Here is an 18,487-nt window from a genome sequence, read left to right as displayed (position 1 = left end):
AAAGGCATTAAAAAAAAATATTAAGAGATAAAAAGTTAAAATTTATTAAATTGAGAATAAAAGTATTAAAAAAGAAATTGCAATAATTATTAAATTAATTTTCAATTTTAAAAAAAATATTTATAATTATTATATTATAAGCATTTTATTTTATAACGAAAATATGTTAATATTTTATGATATATATCGTATATATAAATTTTGTTAAATTTTAACAAAAAAATATTAAATTCATTAATTTATTTCAAATAAATAATTAAATTTAAATTAAAAAGTAAAAAAAATATTGTTTTACTTTAAAGTATTTTTTATATATTTTAGTAAATTTATTATGAACTTATATTTTTTTAAAATTTATTCAATTTTAAAATTTTTATTATAGAAACTTATATTGTTATTAATTTTATAATCTTAAAAAATATATATATATATTAATTTTATAAGAATGTTTAGTATTAATAAATATAGTAACAATATAAATTAATTAAATTTTAAATAAAAAATTTAAAATTTTACTATAAAATAAATTAAATTTCTAAATAGTAAAAATAACTATCTTAAATAAAATAATAAATGAATAAAAAAAGTAAATTTAAATATTAAAATATTAATTAAATAATAAAACAATACCATATTATAAAATTATATTTTATAAAAATAAATAAATAATAAATTTAATTATTAAGTAAAATAAAAAAATGTTATTTTTAATGTCATATAATATTATTATTAAATTGATATTAATTTTATTTATATATAATATCAACTATTAATACTATCTTTTAACTTTGTATTTATTCATTAATCATCTTTCTTTTGTTCTTCTTAATAACCTTTGTTAATTGTATTTTAATTGCTAGTTTATGCAAATTATTCTTATTTGAAGATTAATTTTATTAGATCCAGTTTCATTTTGTTAATTATTTTTCATATTTACATCAATACTATCAGATCTAGGTTTAACTGAAAATTTAGAAATTTAAGGAATATGAGTTTCGCCATTTTTATTTTAAAAATTGGAATTACTGCAAGTACTTAAACTTCCAACAGTATCAATTTTTCCATTCATTGCGGAAATTCCATTAGAATGTAATGCAAGAGATCCTATTTAGTCCTACGAATCAACTTCCTAATTTTATTTATATTAAAAAAAAAATAAAAAAAAGAAAAAATTATAATATACCTTCTTATTTCTAACATTAGCTAAATAATCGACTTCATAAGATCTTAAGTTTAGTTGGGCATTTTACAATAATTATCCTTATCCACTATTATCTTTTAAAAAAGGATGTTATAAGCATTCAGTTGCTGATGGTCTATTTTCAGGTTAAGCAATAAGCATTTTTATCAAAAGATCTTTTGCTTAAGGAGAAACATTAGTAAAATCAGGTGTATCGTATTTTATTTCACAAGCTTTATTAGCTCTTAGAATTTATTTATAATCTTTTCCTTAAAAAGGCTGCTTACCTATAAGTAATAAATAAAAGATTACTCCAGCAGAAAAAATATCACATTTTACATCATAAAAAGAATCTCCTTCCTTTTTTTAATTATAAATAAATAAATAATTTTTGTTTATTAATTTATTATGAATAAAAAAAAATGTTAAAAAAATATATATACACTGATATTTTACTTAGTAAATAAGAACTTCTGGTGCAACAAAACCTGGTGTTCCACAACGCTTGAATAATATATCTTTAATATTTGTAAATGTCGCAAGTCCTAAATCCGCTACAACAATATCATGATCATTATCTTTGGATTTAAGGAGTAAATTTTCAGGTTTTAAATCTCTATGCATTATATTTTTTTAATGTAAATATTATAAAGCAAGTATTAAATTTCTCATCAAAAGTTTCAAGTCTCCTTCATTTATAGTACCTTTATCCCTAACTCGATGAAGAAGTTCTCCACCACTCAAAATATCAACAACAAAATATATTGAATTTACAGTTTCATAAACTTCATAAAGGTTAATTAGATGCTCACTTCTAATATTTCTCATAACACCTAAAAATAATTTAATAATAATTAATATATATATATATATTATATATTTATATATATATATATATATATATATATATTCATTTTTTATATTTTTTAAATTATATTATTTTATACATTATTATATATATTATTTTTTAATATATGATTTTCTTATTACCTACTTCATTAATTAATGATTCCTTCCCTTTGTGCTAACTAAGCATGAATTCTTTATTAAATGCTTTAATTGCATATTATTATCCATTTTCTTTTTTTGTAGCTAAATAAACTTTAGCGAAAGAACCTTTTCCTATCATTTTAGTAACAATGAAATCCTCATGAAAAGTAGATTATATTGATTTATATATAAATATATTTTTCCATTTTTTCCATTACACTTAATCTTTTGTATATATTTCGAGTGTTTTTCCATTTCTCATTATTCTAAATCCCCATAATGGCTCAGACATAGAAGAATCTATTTATTTTGGTTCTATATTTTAAAGGAGGTCTAATTTACAACAATTTAATTCTAAGACTCCATTTATTTTATCAGATTTTAAGTTTTTCGAAAAATATAAGTATTCTTCATCTATATAGTATTAAAGTAGTTTTGTTTTACCTACTTTCTTACTTTTCTTCTAGAATGTGTTAGTAAAAATAGTCTTAATTTATCCAGCTTTTTCATTATTTTTAGAACTTTTTTACCATATTTTTTTTACTGAACCTATGTTTTCGTCGTCAAAAAAAGAAACAGGTTTCATATTTTTTTTATTTTTTATTTTTTCCTTTTTTACTTTATTTATTTATTATTTTTTTTTTTTCCTTATTTTTTTTTTTTTTTTTCCTTTTAAATTTATTAATTATTGAATCTATAAAAAAAAAACTTTTAATTAATAATTTTTATTCAATATAAATATTTCTATTCTTTAAAATAAATAAAAAATACAATTTATTTTTATTGTAAATATAACATAAAATAAATAATGTAATTATTTAAAAATAATAAAAAAATAATTTATTTATCAAATAATTATTTAATATTATTATTATATATTTAAAACAATCTAAAAATAAATATATTTTATCATAGTTTTTTTTCATATTTTTGATATATTCTTTTATTAATACAATCTAAATATATACATTTTGTTATTAATTGTATTTAAAAATAAAATAGATAATATTAAAAATTAATATTTCTTATTAAATTTAAAAATAATAAAGAAAAAAAAAAAAAAAAACCAAAAATTTTATATTAAATAAATAATTTTTTTTTTATTAAATTATTAATATATATATATATCAAATTTTTTTTTATTTAATCCTAGATGTTTACTATTAACTTTAGCTTGGAGAATACTTAGGTGTGATTTAACAACTAATAGGTGCTACTGTGTTAAAATTATTATTCGAAGCAAACGCCTTTCTATCAGAATATTATCTACACTCATAATTAGAATTTTGAAGAGATGTAATGTTTAATTTAAAACTATTTTTTTAATTATTTAATGCCTAATATCCATAAGACAATCTTCTCTAATCTAACTTATTTTGATTTTTTAAATTTTAATTATTAATTTTATTTATTTAAGTCGATATTGCATTATTTATTTTTTTATTTGCATTTAAACATAAATTTATATTATGTTCGAAAATTCTTTATTTCGCTTATTATTTTTCAATTTATTATTATTAAGTTACTTTATTATTAGTTTATTTTTAACAATTTTCCATATTTTATTGCTTTACATTTGTTTTTTACCCTATTTTAAGTAATTAATCATTAAATTTTTATTTATTTTCGTTTACAAACACACTTTTATTGATTTTTTTAAATTAGTTATTTTCTTTTTTTATATTATTATTTTTTTTTTTTTAATTATTTTAGTTATTTTAAGTGGAAGGTTATATTTATTTTTTTATTAACTATTCATTTATTTATTTCTTTGAAGAAGAATAAGAACTATTATCTGAAAAATTAGTATTATTTAAAGTTCGATCATATGATTAGGAAAGAAGCTCTTTAGAAATTTTCATTATTTTATCATTCTCGCTTGATATTATTTAGTTTTATTTTTCATGTTTTTAAAAAACTCCTTTAATTTTAGTTAAAAATTGATTTTTAGTGTTTTATATCTACTATTTAAATTAATTTAATTAATTTAAAGATTTGTTTAGTTATTATTGATATTCAACATTTGATATTTTAAGATTAAATATATTGTTTGATTATATTACATTGTAAATTTATTCTATTTAATTTTACATAATCTCAAGTTTTTATTTTAAAAAATTATTTTCTTTAGTTATTTATTTTTGTTAAAATTTCAATATATCAACATCAATTTGTAATTTGTCTGCTTTATTTTTTTAAATATTTTAACTATTATTTACTGATCTATTACTTTATACTCGACTGCTTTTTTTTTTTTTAATATTTTAATTTTTTGTTATTTCATTTTTTAATTACTTTTATTAACTTTCTCCTTAACTATATATATAGTTAGAAATTTAAAGAGATTATTACCATTATTATTTTTAAAATTATAATTATTGCTTTAAAAATTTATTTTCTTCATTTAACTTCTACATTTCCTATTAAGCTTGAAAATGTTTTTATTAATAATCAAATTAAAGCTTTATTTTAAATAGTTTATTAGAAATTTATTCGACTTCTTGCTTTTATAGTTCATCTTTCAATTTATATTTTTATTTTAATTCTTATGTTCTTAATTTATCTTCATTTAAATTTCTTTTCTTTTTTTTTTTTTCGTTTATTTAATTTTATTTGCTATTTTTACTTAAGATGTAGACCTTGAAGTTGCCATATATAATTTTTATATAAAATCTTATAAACAAATTTATGAATTTTTTTATTAATTATAATAATAATTTATTAAAATTTCAAAAATTATAAAAATTTAACTTCTTTTTTTTATTTTTATATGAGAATAAATATTTAGGTAATTTGTAATAATAAACTAATAAAAAAATATATTTTAATCTCAATTTTTTTTTAAAAAAAAATATTAAATAAACAATTATTTATGAATAATCTTTAACAATTGATTTAGTTTAATAAAGTAAGTATATGTTTTAAATAATAATAATAAAAAAAAACAAATAATAAATTAAATAAACAAAAATAAAAGATATATATAAATTTAAAATAAAAAATAAATAAGAGAAAAAAAATTTCTAATATAAAAAATGTTTAATATATTAAGAACATTTAATAAATTTGCAATAATAATTCAAAAGCCAATCTATGCATTTTCAAGACATGCAAAACAATAAATGTTATTCAAAAATTTTGATTAAAAAAGTATTCTTGATCTTCATAAAGTAAATAACATACTTGAAAGAAATATAACTAAACGTACATAAAGATCCTAAAAAGGTTTATTTCATGGAAAACAATCAAAATCAGGAAAAAAATATTGTTATTCAGATAAAAGGTAATATATATATGTATGTTTTAATTATAAATTAAACAAATTAATAATATAAAAAGAAATACAAGAAGATTTGGAGTTAATGTACGTAAAAAATATCTATAAAGCGATATTTTGAAATAAAAAATACATTTAAGATTAAGTACTAAAGCTATTAGATGTATTGACAAATATGGAGGACTTGATAATTATATTCTATTAACACGTCCTAAAAAAATGGACTCTTTATATGGCGAATATTTAAGAAGGTTGATGATGTATAAGCTTTAAGATTCCAAATTTAATCCTTAATATATAGCAAAGAGTAAACCAGTAAGTTTTAAAATATAAAGAAGGCATTTGAAATTTTAGTAAAATGCAATAATAATAAAAATTTAGTATTTATTTTTAATATAAAAAGAAAAAAATTAGATATATGGTAACCAACAGAAATTAGATATACAGATTTAACATAATATAAAATGAAGTTACCTGAATAAATGTCTAGAAGAGAATTAGAAGAGTTTAAATTTTTTGAAGACATAGCTAAAAATCCTGAAAAAATGGATTTAGAACACCCTCTTATTAAAAGAGAAAATGAAAAATAAATGAAACAATTGGAAATATTGGAAGTTGAAAAATAGAAAATTAATGAAAAGATAAAGAAATATAAGTCTAAAAAGATATTAAAAAAAATTGACTCAGTAGTCAAATAGGGATAAGAAGAATTTGCAAGTGGAGCTTTGTTAAAATGATTTTTTTCTCTTTTTTTTTTTTTAATAAACTTAAAAATATATCATTAATTTTACATTTTAATAAATTAAATAATATTTTATTTTTATATAATATTTAATTGTTTTATTTTTATTTTATATTTTTTTTTTATAAAAAAAAAAAATTATATATCTTAAAAATACAAATAAGTAAAAAAAAAAAAAAAGTAATAAAGAATAAAGTAAAAAAGAAAGAAATAAAAAAAATCTATTAAATTTTTCTATTTTACATATTTTTTTTTATAATAAAAATATTTGTAAAAATTAAATCAATATTTTTAAAAAATAGTGTAAATTGATATATAATTTAAAAAATTCTAAAATAACTCTTTATAAAATAAATAATGGAATAAAAATAAATAAAAGAATTACTCTTAAGTGGTGGAGCAGGAGCTCTAGCTTTTCAAATGGGTTACTTACATGTATTAACATAATATGTCGGAGTAGAAAAACTTCGAGAATATAAAATAGGAGGAATATCAGCAGGATCAGCAGTAGGAGCATTTTTTCATGTATCTTTATATTAAAAAGATTACGATATGAAATACTATTATTAAAATAAAATACGTAAATTTTTTGAGAAAGAAAATAGAAGATATTTTGGATTTTTCACTTCAGGTAATTTGATGGAATAGTTTTGTAATGAATATTGGGATTTTATAGAGGAAAAAAAGACGATATTCCTCATATAAATGGTGTTCTTCATACTTATGTGGCTTAAGTTGATGGATTCTTTAAACTTAAAAAAGTACTTGTAGATTAATTTGAAAATAAAGATAATTTTAGAGAAGCACTTATTTCATCAGGAATGATTCCTTATATTTCTCGACCTTAATTCTTTAATATTTATAAAGGTAAAAAATGTCTTGATGGAGGGTTAGTTTAAGTCATACCTTATAAATATGAAGATTCTTATAAAATATTTATTAATGTACTTCCTAAAATCACAAGAATGTGGCCAAGCTGTTACTGAAAATATATAAAATATTGAGTACTTAGATATAACAGAAAATTCGAATGTGAGATTTCCTATAGATTATTGGATTTGGGATGAATACTGGTGCGATGAAATGTTTGCTAGAGGGCAAATTGCAGCCTAAAACGATAAAGATAGATTAATTAAAATTTTTATATGATTTTTATATTTTATGTATTGTTTATTTATATACAATTTAAACTAGCTCTTTTTAACACATATTTTTTTGTTTTAATTACTTCTAATTTTTGATTTATAGATTTTTATTTTTTTATATTCTATAATAATAAGTTTATAAAAAATAACAATTATCTATAGTAAAATTTAATAAAAATGAAATTAATTTAAAAAAATTAAATAAAATATTTTTAATTAAATTAATTAAAATGAATAAAATTATTAGATTATTTATAAATTTAGAAAGTAATTATAACTAATAATTAATGTATGTATAATTTATAAAAAAAAAAAAACATAGTTTAATAATATCCTCAAAATTATTTAAATAAAAAATATGCTAAAAAAACTATTATAATAAAACTGAAATTATTTGCGTATATGATATTAACTACTATATATTAATATATAAAAATTTATATTAGTATATATATACAAACATACTAATAATAATTTAAATTAATAAGAATTATTTTAAAATAATTAAGAAATATATATTTAATTAGTATATATATTACAGATATAAATATAATTTAATTTTAAAAATCACAAGTGTAATATATATGATAATAATAAATTAATAAAATAATATATATTAAATATTAATTAAATAATAAATTATTAATTTTATTATTTATTTCTATTTGTAAATTAAAAAATTTATATAATTTTAAAAATAAGTATATAAATATTTTTATTGAAAAAACAACCTAACAAAAATATAATATAAAAAAATAAAAATAATATGGTAAAAATCGATATTATAGTTGTAGGAAATTAAGGTTTTTTTATAAATAAAATAAATTATAAAAATGATTAAAAAATATTGAAAGGGGCAGGAAAAACCTGTTTAATTAATAGATATTTATAAGATGACAAAGAATAAGAAATTGGTTTTATTAAAATATTTTATTTATATTTATGCAAAAACAAATAAAAAAAAGATTCATAAGCATTTACATATAAATATGAACCAACAATAGGTTTAAATTTAGTTACAAAAACAATATAAGTAAATGAAAATAAAATAAAAATTTGTATTTGGGATACTGCTGGATAAGAAAAGTATTTTGCTTTAACGAAAAATTATTTTTAAAAAGCAGATGGTATAATATTAACATTTGATTTGACTGACAAGTAAAGTTTTAATAGTAATTGAAATAATAAAAAGTTATTTTAAGTTGCATTTAAAAAAAAAATAGAAATATAAGACTATTGGATTTAATAAGTAATTGATAAAACAGAGCTTAATGTAAAAAAAATACTTGTTGGCAATAAAGTTGATTTATAAGAAGTATTTTAATGTTTTTTTATTTATTATTGTTTTTTATTAGTTTTTTTTTTTATAAAATAGGATAGATAAGTATAAACATTAATTGCAGCTGAATTAGCATAATAGTATAAAATGAATTATTTTGAAACTAGGTATATTATTATATATAAAATAAAAAATAAAAAATAAAATAAAGTGCAAAAACAGGAGAATGTGTATCTTTGGCATTTGAAACTTTAGCAAAATAATGCGCTTTTGCAATATAAGACTAAAAATTAAATCCTTAGAAATCTCCATAAACAGTTGTTATAACACATCATTAAGAAAAAAAGAAAAATTGTTTTGATAAAATGAAAGAAATATCAAGTAAATTATATGCTTAATTAGGATTTAATTAAAAACAATGAGTAAGAAAGTATTTACATATAATTTATCATGATAAATATATGAAATATTTGGTTAATAAAAGAAAATATATATACTAAATTAATTTAATTAAAATATTTTTTTTTTTAATTATTTATCTTTTAAGTTTTTGTTATAAAGATTTAATTAAAATAATTTTATATAGTTTAAAAAAAAACTATATTATTAAAATATAAAATAAGTAAAATTTTAAATAAAATATATAATATATTCTAAAAAACCTTAATATATATTTGTTTTTATTTAATTATATATTATAAAAATAATTAAATTTAATATTATAAAACAATATTTTGTATTAAATATAAACTAAATCAAAAAATATAAAAATAAGATTGTGAAATTAAATAACTAATAAGTTTTTTTAATATATAGAAAATAAATAGTATTTTTATTTATTTTATTATTTAAAATATAAATATAGGAAATTTAAAATTAAATATAATAGATTAGTAAAAAATAAAAAACATTAATAATTAACAATAACTTTTATAAGTATTAACTAATAAGTTTTAATATTGATTTTTCTAAATATGTTTTTTTCATCTTCTAAAGCGTAAAAATATTAAATACACTTATTAATTCATATTCAAATACTAGTTTTTTCCCAAAAATATTGATGTGATATAATTTCAAATTATTACTTGTTTATAGATTTTTTTGTTTGTTTAAAAATAAAATATAAATACCATTATTTTAGTTTATTGATTTTTTTAATAAAAAATACAGAAATAAAAATTTATAAGCAACTAATATGTAATGCATCTTAATTACCTAATATTCTTTAACAAGTTTATTGATTGAGATTATTTTTTTTCTATTGCAAAAAATTTTGTAACTATTTAATATCTTAAATAAATTTTCTATATTTTGAGATTAGATTAATATATATATTTCTATATTTTAAATTTATTATTTTTTTGACTTGATATAGTTTTAGATACTATGTGCGCTATTTCGTTTTAAAATTCTATTATATCGACCCCCTCCCCTCCTCTCCTTAAAATTCTATTATTACTTTACATCTATAAACTAATTAAGTACTATAATAAATTAATTTATTTTGAGTAAAGTATATATATTTTTTCCAAATTAGACAATTTTAACTAAAAAAAATTGCATAGTCTGATAATTTCTCATTTTACTAATTTTTTTGCTTTTCCAAAAAAATATATAGTTTTGTAAAAAGCAAAAGGGAGACAGTAATTTTAGAAGCTTAAATTTAATCTTTTAACATTGGATTTCATAAAAGAATAATTTTTGAAATTTTTCTAATGTTTCTTTTGTATAAGAAGTTTGTTTTTTAAAAGGATTTATTTAAACTAAATTTACAGTTTTTCATTTAAAAGATCTTCATTTTTATTGGCTAAATTTATGATTGTTTCTTAAATTATTCATTCTAATTCGTATTAGTATATTTTTATAATTATTCATACCTATTTAAATTCAATATATTATTGTATTCCGTTTTAATTAAATGAATCCAATAGTCATAGTCTAAATTTAATTTCTGATTAAATAGTTGCAATTATGCTTTTTACTATAATTGTTATAAGTAATAATAAAGAGATTGCTAGCATACTATTATGTTATGTATTTTATTAAATTGTTTTTTGTTAACTCTTATTATTATATATAAACAATTTTACATGTATTTTTCTTTGAAAAAATAGTGTTTTTTTAATTTTTGTTCTTTAATTAACTTACATTATTTTAGTAAAAGTAATGTTTTAATTTAAAGATAATATTTTTTTGTATAGTAATATTTTTTATGTTAGTTTTTAAAATTAAACATAATCTTATAAGTTTCATTATATATTATATATTTATAGATTTTTTCTGTAATTATTAATTATAGAATCAGTATAAAAAAAAAGAATGAAATAATATGGATAATATTAATTTTTTTTTAATTGGATTTTAATAAATAATTACAAAAAATTAAAAAATAAATAATTAATATATTGTATAAATACAAAATTTAGTATAATAATATTTAATAAATTTTAGGTTTTATAAAAAATTTAATGAAATTTTACATTTAAATTAAAATAAATTAATTTAGATTTATTTACATATATCTAAAAAAAAATTAATAAATTAAAATTTGAAAATTTAATTTATTTAAATAGATTAAATTTATTAAAAGTTAAATATAATCGAAATTATAGGCATGTAAGATTAGTTGTTATTAAATTATATAATTTCTTTGTTATTAATTTAAAGTAAAAAAAATAATAATTTATATCCATAATAAAATTCAATGGTAAAAAAAAAAACTTTCACGATTTATTAAATAATTTCAATTTTATAAAAATAAATCTGTATGTGCAAATTTAATCTTAATTTATAATTAATATTCCTTTTTTTATTTCTTAAAGTAAAATTGATTTATATTTAAATGAATATATATTTTCAGTTTTTTTTCAAAAATGATGCTTTTAATAAAAATTATTTATAAAATAAATTACTTTAATTCGATCATAAATTATATTAAAATTAAAAAAATATAAAATTAATTATTATAATTATTATATAAATGACTTTAAATATTAATTTTATATATAAATATATTTTAATATATATTTGAATAAAAATTTTAAAATTAATAAAAAAATAGTATTTTTAACTTATAAATTAATAATAAAAAAATTAACAATAATGTAAAGCAAAGAACCAAATTATAATAATTCATATCGTAAAACAAAAATGAGATTATTAGCTTTACTATTTATGTGTTTTCTTACATTTGGATCATATATGTGTTATGATTTTCCGGGCTATTTACTAAATTAAATAAAGAAAGACATGAGTTTAACCAACTTATAATTTAGTTTATTGTATTCTGTATATTCATTACCAAATATAATTTTACCACTATTAGCTGGCATTTTCATAGACAGTTTAGGTGTTAGAAAAGCAATTTTTCTGTTTACTTTTATATTGATTATAGGATAACTAATATGTTCTATTGGATTTCATGAATAAGTTAAATAATATTCAATTATATTATTTGGTCGTATTATTTTTGGTTTAGGAGGAGAATGCTTAAATGTAACATAAAGTATAAAAAAAATATTTGCTAATATAATATGATTTATAATTTTTAAAAATAAAAATTAGGTTCGGTTGCTTCTAAATGGTTTATTGACAAAGATATTTCTCTAGCAATGAGTTTAAATTTGTCTGTTTCTAGATTAGGAAGTGTTTTGGGTTCATTCGTATTTCCTTAAGTTTATAAAATATATAACAAATAATTATTTTTTCCTTTGATTTTAGGCTGTTTCTTTTGCATTTTTTCCTTTACATGTGGGATTTTTCTAATAATTTTAGACAGGAAAGCTGATAAATAAGAGGGTAAACTAAAAGTTGTATATTAAGAAGAAAACCGATTAAAAATTTAAGATGCTATATATTTAAATCATTAATTTAAACTTTTAGTAATTTCAAGTATTTGCAATTATATGTGCTTTTTTCCTTTTATGCAAATTTTATAAGATTATTTGCAAAATTAGTATGGTCTTCGAAATAGTTAAGCATGTAATAAAAAATTTTTCTTCTATTTTGAAAAATAAATTAAATAAAGCAAATTACATGGGTATACCTTACATAATTTCATCTATATTGACTCCTTTAATAGGACTTTTAATAGATAGAATAGGAAAAAGATCTTAATTACTCATTATATCTTCAATATTTCTAATATTTGCTCACCTATTTATGATTATAATGCCTTAATGTGGACAAGAGTTTGATAATTGTGTTAATTTTTCATTTATTTTCCCACTTATTTTATTTGGAATTTTTTATTCATTATATGGAGCTGTTTTTTGGTCTTGTATTCCTTTAGTTGTTCCTAATAAAATTTTAGGAACAGCTTTTGGAATAACAATTGGTTTTTAAAACGGAGGTATTTTATTTTTTATAAATAAAAATAAAAAAAATCTTAAATACTTAAAAAGGACTAGTAATAGGACCTTTAATTGTCGGATTTATTATTGAATAAACAAATTACAAATAAAGTGGATTCTTTTGGATGGAAATATTTTTTACTTCTCTTGCTTTCATGTGTCTTTTTATTCATTTATTGATTTATTCAAATGATAAAAGACTTGATTTAAATTATGAAAAATTAAATGAAATATAATATGAAATATAACCTATTAAATTATAGGATTAAACTCCAAAATGATACTTAAAGACTATACCAACCAAAATAATTATGAATGATATATTCTTTTGTAGTAGAAATAATTTTATATATTTTTTTATTTAATTTAATATATATAGATATTTAATAAATATTTTAAAGTCTATGATAATTATATTTATATAAATATTTATAATAAGATAAAAAAAATATAAATTAATTTTACTTAGAAAAATAATAATTAATGTTCTTAAAATTAAAATATACTTTTAGTTTAATGAAACATATTCATTTAAATGGTTTTGGTGGCGTAGATATTTTATAAATAAAGTAATCTCCAATACCTGTCTGTTCAGAAAAAGAAGTTTTAATAAAAATACAATCTACAGCATTAAACAGAGCAGATATATTATAAGTTAATTTTTATAACTTAAGAGATAAAAATATTGCCTTATTTTTATAAAAAAAATAAAAAAGAGACAAGGTAAATATTCTCCTCCAAAAAGCGCATCATAAATATTGGGATTAGAGGCAGCGGGATATTTATTAGATGAAAACGGGTAATAAATATAAATATATACAAAAAAAATAAAAATAAAAACAAAGTAAAGAAAAAAAAAAAGTGATGGCGTTACTTTCAGGGGGTGGATACGCATAGTAAAAAAATCGATTATTATTTTATAAATAAAAAAAAGATATACAAAAGTGCATTAAGATCATATAATTGAAATTCCAGAAAATTTAAATTTTTCAGAAGTAGATAAATAATATTTTTAAAGTTTTATTTAATTATTAATAAAAAAATACAAAAAGGCTGCAAGTATTACAGAGTGTTGGCTAACAGCATTTATGTTATTAAGATTTATAGGAAAATTATAAAAAAATGAAAATGTACTCATATATGCAGGAGCAAGTGGAGTAGGAACTGCAGCTATTTAGCTTTGTAAACATTATGAAGCAAATGCCATTATAACTACTTCTTCAAAAGAAAAAGTGGATTTTTGTTTAAAGTATTTATTTTACAAAATAAATAAATTAATTATTGTAAAAGATTAGGTGCTAAGGCAGGAATTAATTATAAATAAGAAGATATTTAAAATTAAAAATAAAAAATTTTAGAATAAACGAATGGAAAAGGAATCGATATTATTTTAGATTGCATAGGAGCTTAGAATAGCGAATTGGTATTTTATTCTTTAGTTTAAAATAAATCTTATTTAAATTAAAGACTACAAACATTTTAAATATGGATGCAAGATGGATTCTTTATGGCTTAATGGGAGGAGCAAAAGTAAAGGATTTCAGTTTCGTTCCTTTAGTATAGAAGAGAGCATCATTAATAACTAGCACATTAAGGTATTCTTTTACTTTTTTTTATTAATGATATTCTTTTTTCATAGAAATAGAGATGATGAATATAAAAAATAGCTTGTTTAATAATTTTGCAAAGAAGTTTTAAAGGAATTCTCGAATAAATAATTTACTACAATTATTGATAAATAATATGATGTTACATGGGATGAAAAAGGACTATAAAATGTAAATACTTACTCATATAATATATTATACAACAAAACAAGATATATTTTTAATTAAAATTAAAAAAATCAAAATAATTTTTTTTTATATATATATTTTATATAAAATTAAAAGAAAAAATAGAAATCATTTATTAAATTATATTCCTATATAATAAAATATAAATATATTATTAAGAATTATTATTTTTATTTTAAAATAAAAAGATTAAAGATGCACATTTAAGAATGGAACAAAACATTAATATAGGAAAAATTGTTTTAAATTTCAAATGAAAAAATTAAATTAATATTTATATAATAAAATAAAGTCAAATGAATAAAATTTAAAAATGTCATATATAATTTGGAAAAATAAAATAAAAAAGATATTTTGTAATATTCACATTTCATAAATGTTTATTTATTTAATATTTAAAATTAAAATAAATATTTCTTAAGTAAATTCTTTTTATAATTATCAAAAGAATAATCTTTTTATTATTAAATATTTCTTTATTTTAATATTTTTTAATTTATTTATTTACATTTAATTTTAGTACAAACATTATTAATTTTTAAACTTACTAGAAATAATTGCTAAAAACTCTAGTCTAAAAATGTTTTATTAAAATTAAAAAATAGTTATATTCACATAAAGAAAATGTTTATATATTTTTTACTATAAATTATCCTTTATTTTATCATATTAAATGAATTTTATAAAAAATTATATTTTTTTTTTATTTTTTAAATTAAATTTAATCTAACAATAAACCTTTATATTTCAGTTATAACATTGAATTCTTAATCCTTTAGGAATATAATCTGATAAACTTAATACATCATCGCAATCTTATCCATTATTACTATTGAAATATTCGACTAAATTTTTATGTTATTCAAAATATTTAGGATATAACTCATTTAAATATTCAATTTTTTTTCTATTTATTTTTCTAATATTCAAATTTTTCTTCTAATCATTAAATTTTTTAATTTTCATTGGATAAACATCTTTTATATTATCTTCCGGCCTATGTTGTTAGATTTTTCCTTTACTAATTCTACCAAATTTGATATCTCTAAAAGTGCTATCAAAATTAAGCCTTTAATTATTATCTTTATGATAAAATGGTTTATCTTATTTTATTGTATTTTAAAAGAATTCATTGTCTTTATATTTAGTCACTTTTAAAAAATCATAACCTGGCCTTCCTAAAGTTACAGTATTTTTTTATCTATAATTTAATTAATTATATAATAATATAAAAATAAAAAAAAAGTAAATAATACTTTATCTAAGTAGGAGAATTTTTGTTTATTAATAATAGACATTTAGCTATTTAAGTAATTTAACTTTGAGATCTAATATTAGAATAATAAAAATGATTATATCCATAATCATGGCTTTTAATTTAATTTTATTATTATTTTTATTGCTATTATTAGCATAATAATAACGCGTCAAAATCTTATCTTATTTTTTCATTTTAAAACTATTTTTTAAAAATCTCTTCTTAAGTTTTTTCATCAATTAAATCTTAATTTTCTTATTGTTAATTATACTTATTCTACTTGCTTGTTATATTTGCAATCTTTACATTTAAATCTTCTTTATTCTTTTCAGGTTCTTCCACAAGAAAAAAAGCGTTCAAATTAAATCTTGGAGCTTATACCTATTTTCCCTATTAATCTCTGCTTATCTAAAATTTGTAGTCTGTTTATTTTAATTTTGTATACTTTTTTAAAAATAGTTTCTGTGATGCTACCCTACCTGCTACTTTTTATTTTAGTTTTTGAGGTTTTAATTCTTAAATTGGTCGAGGGCATAATATTTTATTTTATTTTTAAGGTGTATATTCAATTCGCTTTAAATCCATTTTTGGTTTAAATGTTAAATTTATATACTAACCATCTCTTGGTTGATAAACTTTTGTTAAAATTTATTTAGATATATATATATTTTATATTTACTGTCAATCGGTTTGCTTTTTTTCAAATTATATATATCTGGTAATTCACTTTTTTTTTATTTAGAAAAGCGTTAAAATGTTTTTCTAAACATATTTTCTGTAATACTTTTACTAAATTCATTTTATGTATACATAATTTTTTCAAATTTTTGATTTTCATTTATAATTTATTTATAAAAACTTTGGAAAGTTTTAAAATTTTTGAAATCATTATTATTTAAAGTTCTTTTATTTAATTTATTTTAAATTATATAATTCAATAATTTTTATTACGTTTTCGAATCTTATAATTATTCCATTTATTGATTATTTTAGATAATTTATAATTTGTGTTTAAAAAATAATTAGAAAATAAATAAGTTGTATAAATTAAATTTTGTATTATATATTTATAAAAATTATTTTAATAAAAAATTTATGATATATAAATATAAATTATTAAATATTCTTTTTTAAAAATATTTATTTATTTAATTCAATTTTTTATATATATAATTATATTTATAATTATTTAAATTAAAATTTTGTTATTAATATAAAAATATTATTTATATTCTTATTGATAATATATTATTATATTTTAATAAAAAATTTATTATATATTATTTATTTATAACTTTTTTATATTTTTTTTAATGAATTTGATTAATTTATAAAATAATAACATAATTTTGAAGCTTTTTCTGATAGTATAATTTAATTAAAAAAAATAACAAAAGCATATCTTATGAAAAAAACTAATAATTCCTAAAAATAAAAAAATAAAAAGTATATCAGAATACAAGTAAATTTAACTAATAATAAAGCTAACTTTTATTATAAAATATTATTAAAATGATTAATGCGTCGTATATTTCAATACTTCAAAAATTAAAAATCTCTATTAAATAAAATGTTTTATCAAGATTTTATAAATTTAAGATTTTTATAAAGAATTTTTTTTTTTAAAAAAAATAATTTTTATTTTAAATACAATGAACAATTAAAATTATATGATACTCTAATAATTTAAAAAACATAGTTTACTGATTTTATATTATATATCTTTTATTAAATAAAAAAAAAAAAAATTAAAATTAAAATTAAAATTAATATTAAAATAAAATAAAATAATTTTTTTTATAAAGACCAAATTAAAATGGATTTTTTTTAAGGTAGAGGTACTTCTATGTAAATAATAATATTAATATAATGAAGAAAATAATAAATATATATAAAAAAATATAAATATAATTTCTTAATTTATTATATTTAAAGTAAAATTTTTATTATTAATATTAAATAAAAATAATTTATTTAATAAATAAAAAATTAAAACTTTTTATATAATTAATGTATTATCATGACCATATTTTTATTTAATTATATAAATCATATCTAATTATTAATATTAGATAATATTTTATCATTAATCTTTTTTTATTTTTAAATTTTTAATTTAATTTTTTTTTAGATTTCTTTCCTTAAAATAATCATTAAAAACATATGCAAAATTATCTTTTTTTCACTATTTTAATTATTTTTTGGTCAATTATTCAATCTATAATTAATACTAAGATTATTATTAATAATTTTAATGAATATTTAAATAAATAAAGTAGTTAAATATGAATTATCTCTTATAAAATATACTAATTAGTTTATTATTATTATTATGAAGAAGAAAAATATATTATTTAATATTTAAGGTTTTTTGGAATATATATAACTTATTTTAAATAAATTTAACATAAAAATATACCTTAGATATTTTTTATAATAATTTTTTTGAAAAAAAAAANAAAAAAAAC

At 16.3% G+C, this 18,487-nt stretch overlaps 6 protein-coding genes across 6 annotated transcripts, besides 20 other annotated features; 5 read left to right on the top strand and 1 right to left on the bottom strand. All coding sequences in view use genetic code 6, as the record gives it.

The window, feature by feature from the left end:
• Positions 1-325: 325 nt before the first annotated feature.
• Positions 326-417: a microsatellite.
• A 58-nt stretch (positions 418-475) lies between these two features.
• Positions 476-542: a microsatellite.
• A 37-nt stretch (positions 543-579) lies between these two features.
• IMG5_129590 (protein kinase domain protein) lies at positions 580-2,759 on the bottom strand. The gene is made up of 4 exons (XM_004032080.1): positions 2,171-2,759; positions 1,637-2,013; positions 1,184-1,540; positions 580-1,129 (listed from the first exon to the last, which is right to left on the bottom strand). The coding sequence occupies exons 1-4, from the start codon at positions 2,754-2,756 to the stop codon at positions 806-808; spliced, it is 1,644 nt and encodes a 547-aa protein (XP_004032128.1). The 5' UTR covers positions 2,757-2,759; the 3' UTR covers positions 580-805.
• Positions 2,038-2,090: a microsatellite.
• Positions 2,759-2,836: a microsatellite.
• Positions 2,799-2,836: a microsatellite.
• A 985-nt stretch (positions 2,837-3,821) lies between these two features.
• Positions 3,822-3,879: a microsatellite.
• A 536-nt stretch (positions 3,880-4,415) lies between these two features.
• Positions 4,416-4,463: a microsatellite.
• A 637-nt stretch (positions 4,464-5,100) lies between these two features.
• Positions 5,101-5,146: a microsatellite.
• Positions 5,147-5,184: 38 nt separating this feature from the next.
• Positions 5,185-5,217: a microsatellite.
• A 75-nt stretch (positions 5,218-5,292) lies between these two features.
• On the top strand, positions 5,293-6,184 carry IMG5_129580 (hypothetical protein; the record flags this gene model as incomplete). The annotated part of the gene is made up of 3 exons (XM_004032079.1): positions 5,293-5,453; positions 5,510-5,800; positions 5,851-6,184. 3 exons carry the CDS (start codon positions 5,293-5,295, stop codon positions 6,182-6,184), a joined length of 786 nt encoding a protein of 261 aa, XP_004032127.1.
• Positions 6,185-6,358: 174 nt separating this feature from the next.
• Positions 6,359-6,407: a microsatellite.
• A 139-nt stretch (positions 6,408-6,546) lies between these two features.
• Positions 6,547-7,338, top strand: IMG5_129570 (patatin-like phospholipase family protein, putative; the record flags this gene model as incomplete). Its single annotated transcript, XM_004032078.1, has 2 exons — positions 6,547-6,714; positions 7,057-7,338. The coding sequence occupies 2 exons, from the start codon at positions 6,547-6,549 to the stop codon at positions 7,336-7,338; spliced, it is 450 nt and encodes a 149-aa protein (XP_004032126.1).
• Positions 7,339-7,499: 161 nt separating this feature from the next.
• Positions 7,500-7,537: a microsatellite.
• Positions 7,538-7,807: 270 nt separating this feature from the next.
• Positions 7,808-7,857: a microsatellite.
• Positions 7,858-8,100: 243 nt separating this feature from the next.
• IMG5_129560 (ras oncogene family protein, putative) lies at positions 8,101-9,035 on the top strand (the record flags this gene model as incomplete). Its single annotated transcript, XM_004032077.1, has 4 exons — positions 8,101-8,506; positions 8,558-8,649; positions 8,710-8,780; positions 8,825-9,035. 4 exons carry the CDS (start codon positions 8,101-8,103, stop codon positions 9,033-9,035), a joined length of 780 nt encoding a protein of 259 aa, XP_004032125.1.
• Positions 9,036-11,715: 2,680 nt separating this feature from the next.
• Positions 11,716-13,246, top strand: IMG5_129550 (major facilitator superfamily protein, putative; the record flags this gene model as incomplete). Its single annotated transcript, XM_004032076.1, has 4 exons — positions 11,716-12,118; positions 12,178-12,594; positions 12,641-12,964; positions 13,017-13,246. The coding sequence occupies 4 exons, from the start codon at positions 11,716-11,718 to the stop codon at positions 13,244-13,246; spliced, it is 1,374 nt and encodes a 457-aa protein (XP_004032124.1).
• Positions 13,247-13,406: 160 nt separating this feature from the next.
• IMG5_129540 (tumor protein p53 inducible protein 3, putative) lies at positions 13,407-15,018 on the top strand (the record flags this gene model as incomplete). The annotated part of the gene is made up of 9 exons (XM_004032075.1): positions 13,407-13,619; positions 13,682-13,764; positions 13,811-13,861; positions 13,900-13,960; positions 14,018-14,214; positions 14,256-14,388; positions 14,433-14,560; positions 14,605-14,743; positions 14,950-15,018. The coding sequence occupies exons 1-9, from the start codon at positions 13,449-13,451 to the stop codon at positions 15,016-15,018; spliced, it is 1,032 nt and encodes a 343-aa protein (XP_004032123.1). The 5' UTR covers positions 13,407-13,448.
• Positions 13,786-13,828: a microsatellite.
• A 198-nt stretch (positions 15,019-15,216) lies between the features above and the next one.
• Positions 15,217-15,260: a microsatellite.
• A 418-nt stretch (positions 15,261-15,678) lies between these two features.
• Positions 15,679-15,717: a microsatellite.
• Positions 15,718-17,749: 2,032 nt separating this feature from the next.
• Positions 17,750-17,810: a microsatellite.
• Positions 17,759-17,802: a microsatellite.
• Positions 17,764-17,808: a microsatellite.
• A 54-nt stretch (positions 17,811-17,864) lies between the features above and the next one.
• Positions 17,865-17,929: a microsatellite.
• Positions 17,877-17,931: a microsatellite.
• Between the last annotated feature and the right edge of the window lie 556 nt (positions 17,932-18,487).

This window comes from Ichthyophthirius multifiliis, assembly GCF_000220395.1.
Source record: "Ichthyophthirius multifiliis unplaced genomic scaffold scaff_1120509251018, whole genome shotgun sequence".
NCBI classification, from domain to species: Eukaryota; Ciliophora; class Oligohymenophorea; order Hymenostomatida; genus Ichthyophthirius; species Ichthyophthirius multifiliis.
Note: the sequence above shows the minus strand (reverse complement) of the source record. Positions and strands in the feature narration are given on the sequence as shown.